The following is a 12,923-nucleotide window of genomic DNA, read 5'->3' as shown; positions in this document are numbered from 1 at the left end:
ATTTCCACTCTCTTGATCCATGGGTTATGTGTCACTTTACCTAGTGACCATGGATATAGTTACATATCACTTTCGTCAAAGGTTAAGGACAAAATGAAGGCAAATGTCATCTGAAATTTACTGAGAAAACAATACGTAAAATGCTGGGGTTTCTCATAGACAACATCTGAGCGAAATTTTGGAATAGGACCTTTAGGCAAAATATTGCATCACCAAGCAAACCAATTGTGCTCCCCTCCCTGCTGATCTATTTCTTTCAGCTTACATTGGCAAAGGAAAAATGAGAAAGAAAATGGCCAAGAACTTTAACTGAAGCTTCAGATATGAAAATGATCTGATATCGTTTACTCGTGGTCAGGTCGGCAATGTCCTACCACTGATTTACCCAAATTTAGAGCTATGCATAACGAATCTATCCACAGGACTGTATTACAAGACAGATGACTTCAACTTTTCAAACGTCAATTTTCTCTTTATGTCGTGCAATGCTCCAGCAGCTTCAGCCTTTGGTGTCTGTCTTCATTTCTGAGGTACCATGAATCATTACCGCCCTACCAAGGTTTCAAAGAGCGTCAAACGACTGTTTTATCAGGATTTCAGCATTCAAGTCCTTAGTAAAGCTTTTAAAACGTTTTATGATAGACATGTGGCTCACATTTAGCAGATAAACATACTGTTTTTTCAATGTTGAGCGAAATTGAATTTTGATCCGAACGCAGCGGGATGTTTGAAATGTTAAATTTGGCGTGGTTAAATCTGCAGGTAGCCCAGCTCTGTATTGAAAACATGGTGTGTTTGTATCCATTCGACCATGAATAAATAAAACGTGAACTCTTTGGTGTTGACAAAGGTATTGTTTGAAGCGATATGGGTTGAATGTTTTGAGTGCGTTGTCGATCGGAATTTACGGAACCACCGACAACAGCCTTTAAAGAAATATGGAGTTCTATGTGCTTAAGTGGTTGTTTACACCGTAATACTTCACTCGAACGTAGAACAGGCACCTAAAGCATGTAGCTCGGCAACTTCGTAAGCTAACATCAGGTGGGCACCCCTACAGAAAAATAGGTAAGCCTTGCAAAGGTTTCCTTCCATGCCGCACGTCCATATTATGATGTCATATCGCTCATTGTGACGCAAAAGATATGACGTCACAGTCGTATATACACTGTAATAAAGCGCCACATTGCAAGCTCTCCTACATTCTCTTTGTAGATTTCATTCGTGCTTTCTGCACGAAATGTATTGCCACGCTTCCTTTGAATATTGTAGTAACCGCCACTTTGCATTTTGTAGAAGAATATGAGCTTCCGTGATGGTGCCGCCGTCCAATCGACTGTTTCAACCAGAGGGGGTTTATTGTGAACTGACACCTCTGATTGACAAATCAAAATCGAGTAATGTCCAAATTCAAGGTAAAATTCCAAATATGACGCATCAGTGACCAAAATAGTTTTTGATGGAATTCCTATTTTGACTTGTACCATATGTTCCCGGGTTTTTTCTCAGGTGAACAATTGACTTGCCCTTGCATGTGTTTTGCACGGGCGCATCCGGTACCCTTGCTTGATGTATTGTGTTGTTACGAACCGTGGACTGTGTTAAGCAATTACTAATGGTTCGTGCTCATCGTGTTCAAAGGGAGATAATACTTCGACAGTAGTCTCCCTTTTATTGTGTTGCGGCAATCGCAAACAGCTGCTAATATACAGAAATATGAACACTGACTGAGGCGTTGAATGATGTCATCATAAACACTGTAACATTTATCATTTATGCTGTGTCATCTACGAATGAAATGTTCGGACCGAGACATTGAAACTGTCCAACTCGGTGTTGCAAAACGAGCATATTTCTCAAACGCCTTTACTTTTAAGTAAAAGAATTTCAACATGTATATGAAATTAACGTATCGTTTTTAGTTTCAACAAAATCAGTAAATGTGCTATCGTGTAACTGCATTTCTTGTCCATCACTTTTCTGGTTTGTTACATGCCGTTGTCGCATGGCAGGAGTGGGGCGTTGCGTTGGCAGGCAACCAAAGCTTACTGTTCTGTGTGCAACCTGTGCAGTGGCGGGCACTACTGGTAGGGCAGGACACACGGATCCATTTCGCACATGGTGTCATCATCACTTTTAACTGATCCATTCATATTCATATATTTCCGCTGTAATTTTGTGTTTTACACCCAAGGTAATCTGTTAAGACTGGTTAAAATTAAATGGCGTTAAAATTATATTTTTTATATATAACTTCATGTTTGATAATTATACTCACTCAACATCTTCACTTGGGATGACAGACTGAAGTTTTCAAACGTGGACAATTAATGCCAGATATTACAACAAACCTATCAGCTAAAGCATTGAGAACCCATTAGTACAATTGCGAAACGATTGACTGGAAAATTGCGCCTTAGCTTCATTGTTTACTCGATGCCGATAATTACGTTGATACAATGCCCATTAAAGGCTTTTACAGATTAGAAAATAACAAGCACAGTCTCAAAAATAAATAAATATTGTATTATTTGATTACGCTGAAGGACATTTTGGTTGGCCTCGTCCATTTCCACTTGGAAGTAAATGTACGTTCGGATTAAGTTGACACACTCTGCAGTGGGGCAGGTTACACTCACAATTTCGCAAAACACCTGGTATCATCACTATTTGATAGTAATTCACAAACACTTGCACATGATACAGTCGGACTTGTACACTGGACTCTGCGTTAAGCAGAGATGTCTTATGATTATGGAAATAATGTGGGTGCTTTACTTTATTTTATAGCATGACGAAATAAAACCAATCTCACAACATCACAGTCTTCGTAACTCAAGATTTCCTTCGTCATGATCGATGGATGTCAACTTATTTAATAGTTTCCTTAGAGGTACATGTATGCCATCGTCGATTTGATTGATCTCAATGTTTTGTTTGTTTGTTATTTAAAGACGTTCTCAGCAATATTCAAGCTATATGACGGCGGTCTGTAAATAATCGAGTCTGGACCAGACGATGACATGCATCAACCAAGTGAGCGAGCCTGACCATCCGATCTCGTTAGTCGACTCTTACGACAAGCATAGTGTAATATTGCGTTAAAGCATTTGGCTTATTGTATTAGTAGCAGATGAAGTTCAAACGTCAAAGGGAGTCACGGGTGGTCCAGTGGAGGTTGTAAGAGTTGCGTCCCTTAGGCGCGGCAGTACCTTTGATCGCCCAAAATGTTTCTGGGTTTGTCAGCACCTTACTCTGCTGGTGTGTTTCACTGGTGTTGTTAACGTCTAAGACTTGCATCAGTTCATGCTTTCCTCCACCATCAAGCTTCCACAGTGTCATGATCATATAACTGAAAAAGCTTTTAAAGCGGCGTAAAACCAAACTCACTCACACCGTAACCATATCACCCTGCAAGAAAAGACGTGTAAAACAATAAATAATATATTTTATTTCTCGCGTACATATGATCAACAGTAGCAATATAAGGAATAGGCAATTCTAGATACACCCAGTGTAATGCTCCATTGTTCAGTCGTGGTCTGTCTAGGGATATTGGTCGCCCATTCACCACAGGCGCCGCATTTCGCTGTTCAGAGTTTAGTAGTAACAGTATCGTGGGTTCGAATCCTAGATTTGTTGTGATTATGTTCCTTGCTTTGTCGGTACTATGCCTATACCCGAGAGTTTCAACAAATTGTCGCGTCATTTGAGCTTTTCTCAATAATTTGACACTCAGTGATACAACTTAATACTTTTCATTACGGCGTAAAACACAATTCACTCACACATACGTACACATCAATTTCATAATAGGATTTGTTGTTTCCGCAACGCTTCGATTTCTTTGTCAGCACTACATATCTCATCAGTTATAACTGTTGATTGACATGGACACACACCATGGAGATTAGTATCCATAGATATGTTCTTCATTAATACTGATATTTGGCATTTAGTTTCCTCGATAACATATACACATGAACAAGGGACATAGTTCTATTACATACAACTTATTACAATGGATGAAAGACGTATTGCCGACCGTTTTGGTCACAACTTTAAAAATCGGTTAGCTATTCATACGTGAATGCAATGCCTGTACCCTTAAACGTTCGGTCTATGACGTCATCAAATCTTTCATTTTGAGCAACTGTTATCCAGTTCTTCCAATCCCCGACTTCACCTGGAACAACAACAGTACATGGCTGTAAGTCCGCAAGTCCTTAGGACAGTAGTTCATGAGTAAAATATGAAGTACGTAATACAAGAGTGAGTCAATTAAGTAAGTAATACATGAATAAGTCCTAAAGTTAGGAGTACATGCATAAGTCCTAAAAGTATAAGTACATGATTATTTCCACAAGTAAGTTAAACCTGAGTAAGTTCTTCAGTTAAGTTATGAATAAATACGTCTTTAAGTACGCAATACATGATACAATTCTTAAATAGTAAGACATTAGCAAGTGAGTCATACAAAGGTATATACGTGAAAATGCTTGTCAAAAGAGGCCCATAGTGAGATCGGATGGTCAGACTCGGTGACTTGGTTAAAGCATGTCATCGTATCCCAACTGCATAGATCCGAGTCATTACACAATTTGAGACGTATTGTAGCATTTGTGTGTGTGTGTGTCCTCGTAACAAGCAATATAATACTTGGGACCTATTCTAACCCGTGTGTGTCCTTACAACAATCAATATAATACTTGGGACCTACTCTAACCTGTGTGTGTCCCCACAACAAGCAATATAATACTTTGAGCCTCCTTTAACCCGCGTGTGTCCCCACAACAAGCAATATAATACTTGGGGCCTACTCTAACTTGGGTCTTCATATGAATTACGGTTCACCTTTACGGAACATTCCTGTGTGGCCTTCCTTCCAGGTTTCGGACCGTTCAGCATAATCCTCCTTCACCTCCGTGTCTGCAACCTTCATCTTCTTAAAGCTGCACGCCTCTGCTATTTCCTGACAGAGTTCATCAGTGACTGACTGGCCGATGAAGTCGGCAACAGCTTTGATGTTTTTAACAGGATCCTAAAATCAAAACCACCAGCGTTATTCCCGCCTGCCAAATGTCGTGGCTAGCCCCTACCGTTAAAATATGCGGTACCATTTCAGGTGAAATCGTCCACATTACAAACATGCAGAAATGTAGAATCATTACTACGACGCAGCATCCTTCTTGTTCTATCCAAAAGCAGGTCCAGAAAGGGGCAGCAGAGGCAACCCCTCCCCAAAAACCTTAAACTACAAAGAAATACAAACCTCTTTCAGGTTTTCATAAAACAATGTTAAGAAAGGCAAGTCCGGGTTGTCCTGTTTAACCTGCTGCCAATCCTTCAGATAGTCGACATAACCACCACCGGGAACTGAAACATTGGAAGTAATTAAATGAAACACCATAAACATAAAAAAAAATAATTATATTTATATGTAAGCATATGTCTACAGGAAGGCCAGCGCCTACTGAAGTAGCGATAAAACAGAGCAATACTGGGCGTGAAAATCCCCACTCAGCATGTAAGAGAATAGAAAAACAAATTTCAGGCTGCAGCATGTCAGTGAATCTAAATCCACACCCAGGGAGCAGCACGTCGGAGCGTTTAAACCCATATCTAAGCAGCACGTCAGTACGTCAAATGAGGCACAGCACGTCTGAGCGTTTAAACCCACATTCAGGGAACAGCAGGTCAGAGAGTTTATACCAACATTCAGACAGCGCAGCATGTCAGAGCGTTTAAACCCACATTCGGGAAGCAGCAGGTCAGAGAGTTTAAACCCACATTCAGGGAGCAGCAGGTCAGAGAGTTTAAACCCACATTCAGGTAGCAGCAGGTCAGAGAGTTTAACCCACATTCAGGTAGCAGCAGGTCAGAGAGTTTAAACCCACATTCAGGTAGCAGCAGGTCAGAGAGTTTAAACCCACATTCAGACAGCGCAGCAGGTCAGAGAGTTTAAACCCACATTTAGGCACAGCGCGTTCATAACCACATTCTGACAGCGCACCATGTCAGACGTTTTAAACCCACGTTTAAGCAGCGGCACGTCAAAGCGTTCACATGCATATTCAGGCTGCTCGTAAGGGCACCTTTAAATAGAATTGACATGAACACGTTATATCAGCTATGAATTAATTACAGTAGAACCATTGCCATACAACCGAAAGAAAAAGGCATCAATGATACAGTTTCTCCAGTGGAGAAAAAATGAAAGTCGAAACGTAGAGTCTGGATCTGATAGAGCTCATTCAGTCTATGTGGTCGTAATGGCGTTCCGTTTTCATTATTTGCTTTACGGTTTTTTCAAACCATTGGGTAGGTTTTCGAGATCATATCTGTGTACCTTATAATGTCGTTGATCGACCTAGACAATAACAACTCAAACCACCTTCTCTCAGAAAAATTACACTTTAGCAATCCGCTATGATAGATAGGTTGTGCCCATTATGTCATTCAGCTATAGAAGATGAAATTCGTTTTACTTTTGAATGTCCTAATTATTGTGATCTAAGAAACATGTTTATACCAGAACGCTGTCAAATTATCCTGTACCTGCTATAATTTCTCTTCTTTCCTCAAAAGATGATGTTGTCAAATTAATACTGGCTATATATGTTAAAAATGCAATTTCCCATTTGTACAAATCATGAGTACAAATATGTACAACTACTTATTTGTAACTCTCTTGTATATGGGCCGGAGGCCTTGCATGCAATAAATATCTTTGACTTGACTTTGATACACTGCATTGATGCACCCATTGTGCACCAGTTTTCCGGGGCGTGACTTAAGCTAGCTTCTCTTCCATCCAGCACTTACTGTACTGCTATAGCCCTGAGTGACGCAAGTCTAGATTTTCCACAGGTTCTGACTCCATGGAGAAAGGACAGAGCTTGGAAAGAAGACCAATGTCTATAGCTATTCCTGTCATTTGTACCTTTATCTGATGGTTACCCCAAAAATTATAATTGTTCCCTGCACATGGAGCCCACATGCAGGTGTAACTAGTTTCTGAGTTTTCTATCTCACTGGGGTTAAACATTAATTTTAATGGATTTGTTTGTGTCTATCAAAATTATATATTTTTTAGAGGGTAAACGATAGGCTAACAACATGTGTAACCATATGTGCTCAAAAGTAAAAAAAAGTTTAAACATCTGTCAGGTTACAGTTACCTCCCTCTTACCTACGTTGTGGCGGTTTTCATTACTGAAATATGTAGTGAACATGTGTGTGTGAGTGAGTGACTTGGGTATAATGCCGCTTTTAACAGGATTCCAGTTACACCATGGAGTGTAAACTTAATGTGGGAGGAAAGCCCGAAGTGGTGCGGGTCTCAGACGTTTACCACTTCGGTGAAACCCACGAGCACGGGTATGGTGCTGACAAACCTAGAAACATAATTGGGGCGAACCGGGATTCGAACCCACAATCATAGGTTTCTGGCGTGCCCAAGGGACGCAACTCTGCACAGCGAATCGCGGCGCCTTAGACGACTGGGCCATCCGTGCCCCCTGTGAACATGGGGGTATGCAGGACCGTGAACCGACAATGAAAGTCTTGGCGTGAACAGTGTGGGTGAGTGAGGGAGTGAGTGAGTGAGTTGGGTTTTGAACAGCATTCCAGTTATAACGTGTCACCTAAGTTTGGGAGGAAAGCCCAAGGAGATGCAAGTCTAACACATTTGCCGTCTTGGTGAAACCCACGAGCACGGGTATGGTTCTGACAAACCGGGAAACATCATCGGGTCAACCGGGACTCGAACCCACGATCATATATTTCTGGCGTACCCAAGGACCCCAACTCAGTACGGCGAATTGGCTTGTCTTGGCGACAAGACAACGGTGAACTGTATTGGGCTTAATTGCTAAAGTAAACGCAATATATCAGTTGTTGACTCTTTACACATGATATGAATAAAGTTAGATTATTATAAGCAGATACATGTATTGTAATACCCATATTAAACTATCAGCCTTTCTTATTATCATGAGGCTTGATCGTACGTGATAGCATCTACGTATCACTTACCTTTTCCTTCCAGAAACAGATCCAGAAATTCTGAATACGTTCTAACAAACGTTGTAAACTTTTTTGATCCCTTGACATGGTTGTATAGCGATACGCTGACATCTTTCGCATGATGAAGATTGTTTTAATTCGCTTCTCCGCCATTTTCTCCGGCTGATGACGGAAATAAAGATGTGAATTTAGAACCCGCGGGGAGGGCAGCTCATCAGCCCGCTCGGACTTCGGCAGCTCCAACATGGCGAACCCCTTCGCCTTCTTGTTGTACTCAGAGTTACCGGCCCTGATCATATTGACGATTTCCCACAACCAATGGGTACCTGGAGGGATACGGATAAGGATAATACACAGCATTGTGCGAGTGAGTTGGGTTTAGCGCCTCTTTGAAAGGTATTTCTGTGTCAGCCAGCATGATGTGGTGACACGTGGCCCTTTGAACTGAGGTCATAAATCAGGTGAGATTAAGCAACGTTGGTTGCGGAGAGTAGGTGGATGGGTGACCATGTTCGTCAGCTTGACGGGAGATATTCTAGGGGTTTTTGGTGGTTTAGGTGGTTTGCCCCATACTGAACCACTTGCTTAATGCGGATTCAACAACATTTACTCACACGCTAGAAATCACATTTTTCATTACGGGGGCGGCGAGGCAGCCTTGTGGTTAAAGCTTTTGCTCGTCACGCCAAACACCCGGGTTCCATTCCTATTATAGGTACAATGTGTGAACCTCATTTTCCGGTGTCTCTTGACGTGATATTACTGGAATATTGCTTAAAGCGGCGTAAAACTATATTCACTCACTCACTATTCATTCTGAAATCATTTATTGAGTAAATCTTCTATCTCGAGTTCTTACCACATTTGGGATATGCCGCTATCATGACGTCATCGTCCCTCAGTTCGAGCTTCTGAACTTTTCGGATCATTTCCATATCATCCTCAGGGCTGGTGAGAACTACCCGGAGGATGCCGTCATGTTTGTAGAAGGACCACCCATGACCATTTTCATTCCGGTTGTCCAGAATCTCGGGAGTTCTATGAAGAATGAGTGGTTGAGTGACTTTGAACACGCCATGAGTTATATCACGGTTTTATTAAATCACGGACAATTAATTGCGGCGCCATGGACAACTGAGTGTCAGGGCTACCAACTCTAATAAGTTTGTTTTTCAAAACAGTGTAATGTGTGTCCATTATATAACACCAGGACTAATAAATAGACCTTTGAAATGACATCGCTTCTTTTTCCGGAACATGCAAGAATACTCGTCTCCCCATCGATCAGTGTTCTGTGCAATATATATAATATACAATATGTATATATATTATTGAGGAGAGGTTAAGGGGTAGGGGTCGCCAACTTTTATCGCAACTGTAAGGAGGTGGGAGGATTGATTAACAAATTACACAGTTCCTTTTTTTTAAAGAAACTGTTATGCATTTGAACATTATTTATTGAATGGTCATTTATTATAGGGTAGGAGGTGGATGGAGTGTGGTTATTGATAAATATTGCATGTACATTTGTATTGGGGGGAAGGGACATGAGAAAATGTTACAAAAAAATGGGAGAAAATCTAATACATTCCTTTGACCATCCTCACCACACAAACACACCTCTATAATAAGTGACCAGTCCCTTATTTAAAGAACGGTGAAGATCCGGGGTAGAACAGGTCTTCAGCAACCCATGCTTGCCGTAAAAGGCGACTATGCTTGTCGTAAGAGGTGACTAATGGGATCGGGTGGTCAGGCTCGCTGACTTGGTTGATGCATGTCATCGTATCCCAATTGCGTGGATCCATTTTCATGATGTCAATCACTGGATTGTCTGGCCAGACTCGATTATTTACAGACCGCCGTCATATAGCTGGAATATTGCTGAGTGCGGCGTTAAACAACAAACAATCAATCAATCAATTTCAAAACATATCGAGTTTTACGCAATACACACGATTATCCTTATGAACTCATATTGCCAGGAGAAGGTTGACCGATCACTGTTTTCCAACATCTTACAGTAATGAAAGAGTCGTTGTGGTGATAATTCGAGTGATGGCGTACTTGGCCATGAGGAGATCTATCAGCGGCCATAGTGAGCGAGTGTTAATGTAATGATTACCTCCCTTTGCCTAGCTTCACGAACATGTGCTCCTTCTGCGCACCCAAATCCCGTACTTATCTTGTATTTGACGGATTATACCGAGAGGAGCCGAATGCCTGCTATCAGTATTTAGGGGCGTCGTCATCCGACCATCTCTTCAACACATTTATCCCGTGATTTTAACTTATCAAAATCACTGCATTAACGCTGAAGCTTATTTGAGTACATATACTTACTGTTGACTTTCCATGTGTATCAGTACGCTCGAAAAATGACTACCTTGTTTACACAACTTCCTTCAGCGCGTGACTTTGCACATACCCTTGTTTTTTGCCCTAGCCTGGCGTTACTTCGCTATTACATAAGGCACGTGACTAGACAATGCAGATAACGGTATGCTCCCAGAGTAACTACATGCCCAAATCACTACAGTCTAAAACAGCGATAACAAAGTTAATAGTGCAGTGGGTCCCTAATCTCCTGCCTTTTTCCTTCATCCCGAAGTGGACTGGCCCTACAACAAACAGAGACAAAATCACTGAATAATATTATTTTTTTATGAGTCAGAAGAGGTTTATATTAACAACACTGATATCTTGAATTTAACTCAGTTACAATTCGTATATTTTCTATGAGCAAACAGCCGCGCAATGAGTAAATCTAAAATTACAAATTTAAAATCATTTACAAACTCAATAAATATAACATTAATTTTCCCAAAATAATCATCTAAGTAAATGTTTTTAGAAAATTTAGTTAGAGACAACGAAAGGATTGTAATAATATTACGGGATCACGATGCATGTTGAGTTTACCGCCGTTGTCATAATTCTGTCCGTTTAATCCAATTGACGATGTAGGGATATAGCATGTTTTTGTTTATACATGTAATTTATGAAATAGAAATTTGCTAATATTTAGAAATTAAGAACTTGCGTATCCTTTCATCAACGAACAAATAATTGTGATCAAGTGAAAACATGACAACAGTATAAAGAAAATATCGAACCGCATGCCTTAAATCCACAATGGTCGTTACGGGGGGTCATGTGCCTAGATATTGGACCCATACCTTTTCAACTTGCTGTATTGTTTACTTGAGGTTAAAAAACTACTTAACATTTTGAAATTTTTACAAAGCTGCGTATTTATATATATCATACATAATATCTGAACACTTCTTGAGAGATTTCTTTACGGGTGTCATTCTGCTATTCGTCTCTCGAATGGATTCGACAGCAGCAGAACGGCTAGCGGCACACTCTGTCGAATGGATTCGACAGCAGCAGAACGGCTAGCGGCACACTCTGTCGAATGGATTCGACAGCAGCAGAACGGCTTGTGGCACACTCTGTCGAATAGGTTCGACAGCAGCAGAACGGCTATCGGCACACTCTGTCGAATGGGTTTGGCAGTAACATTCTGCCTGAGCAATTTCGGCTGATTTGCCCTTCTATTGAGTAGGATATTTTGGGCTGCCCTGTTTAGATACGTTCGAAACTGACCATCTTTCAGAAATATTTAGTTTGGGCTTCGCTAGTGCATCTCATGGCTTAAGGAGATCTACGACAGATAGCAGGTCTAACAACAGTTCTTGTTTTAAGAGCGGCAAGTGTTGTTGTTGCTCTATGCCGGAGTCACATATCCACCGATACCGGGAAAGATTAGTTTACGATGCCCCAAAAGGCCGAAAATCAGCAAAATTGAGAGATACCTGACGGGGCGCCGGACGATCATCTGTGAGCAGTGGCTATGTTTTTGACATCGGGAAAACCCCGGTGGACACATCGGAAGAAAATAACTCCGAGTTATTTTCTTGCGGCGCCCTGTGGTCCACACCCCCATCGGTAATAGATCTGCGACACATCTTCCGGCAGCCACCAGTGACCCTCCGACACCTGCCAGACCGTGAGGGAATCGGAGATATTTTGCAGTGCGCAGGTGTGGTACGGTCACTGGAGGATGGCCGAAAGGTCATCTGCCGGGAATCGGTCAATACACGGAATGTTCCCCTCCGGTGACCGAACGATTAACCTCAACTTTCATCAATGAAGATTCAATCAAGGAGATAGACAAATTTATACTGTCAGATAGATGTATTACCATTGCTGAACTTGAAGAAGACATAGGTCTAAGCCATGGATCCATTGAAACTATTATGCATGAACATTCACAGATGAATAAGATATCTGCTCGTTGGGTGCCAAAGTTTCTAAATTCTGATCTTAAGGAAAAAATAACTGACATTGCCAGAGAAAATTTAGAGATAATTGAGGAGGATTTCGTAAAATTTAAAAAAGAGATTAGTGATTGGTTTTGCTACATGGGTCTAAAGTCAAAAGACGATTACCGGTGCCTACTATGCTGATTTCCTTCATCGCCTGAAAGATTCTATAAAAAGAAAAGCGGTGAGGAATGCTGACTGCTGGAGTTCTACTATATCATGACAATGCCTCTTCTCACACCTCTCGACTTGCAAAAGTTTCTGTGCGACAATGTGGGTTTGAAGAGCTTTCTCACCCTACATACACGCCAGACCTGGCACCAAGTGATTTCCACCTTTTTCCTGAACTGAAAGAACGGCTTCGTGGAAAGCACTATGACGATAATAATGACCTCAAAGCTACCGTGAATGGGTTTTTCAGGGTGGCTTCAGAAACTTTCTTCCTGGCTGGAATTGAAGAGCTTCACTATCGATATGAGAAGTGGTCCCTAAGTTAGAACAGGGCCTAAAAGAGGTACAGACGGTTCAGAGTGTTCAAGGTCAGCCAGCACGGAATGGCGGTCA

The 12,923-nt window shown here is 41.3% G+C and overlaps 1 protein-coding gene across 1 annotated transcript in view; it reads right to left on the bottom strand.

Annotated features, from left to right (window-relative positions):
* Nucleotides 1-3,431: 3,431 nt before the first annotated feature.
* LOC124116448 (sulfotransferase 1C2-like) overlaps nucleotides 3,432-12,923 on the bottom strand; it is a 56,031-nt gene continuing 46,539 nt past the window's right edge. The window contains exons 5-6 of the mRNA XM_048401086.1: nucleotides 4,855-5,041; nucleotides 3,432-4,186 (exon numbers count right to left, since the gene is read on the bottom strand). Coding sequence (XP_048257043.1) covers nucleotides 4,077-4,186; nucleotides 4,855-5,041 — 297 coding nt within the window. The 3' untranslated portion in view covers nucleotides 3,432-4,076. The remainder of the gene's footprint in view (nucleotides 4,187-4,854; nucleotides 5,042-12,923) is intronic.

Source organism: Haliotis rufescens, unplaced genomic scaffold (genome assembly GCF_023055435.1).
Source record: "Haliotis rufescens isolate VD_foot unplaced genomic scaffold, xgHalRufe1.0.p SCAF_21, whole genome shotgun sequence".
Classification (NCBI taxonomy): domain Eukaryota; kingdom Metazoa; phylum Mollusca; class Gastropoda; order Lepetellida; family Haliotidae; genus Haliotis; species Haliotis rufescens.
The sequence above is the reverse complement of the archived record's forward strand: the minus strand, read 5'-3'. Positions and strand labels throughout refer to the sequence as shown.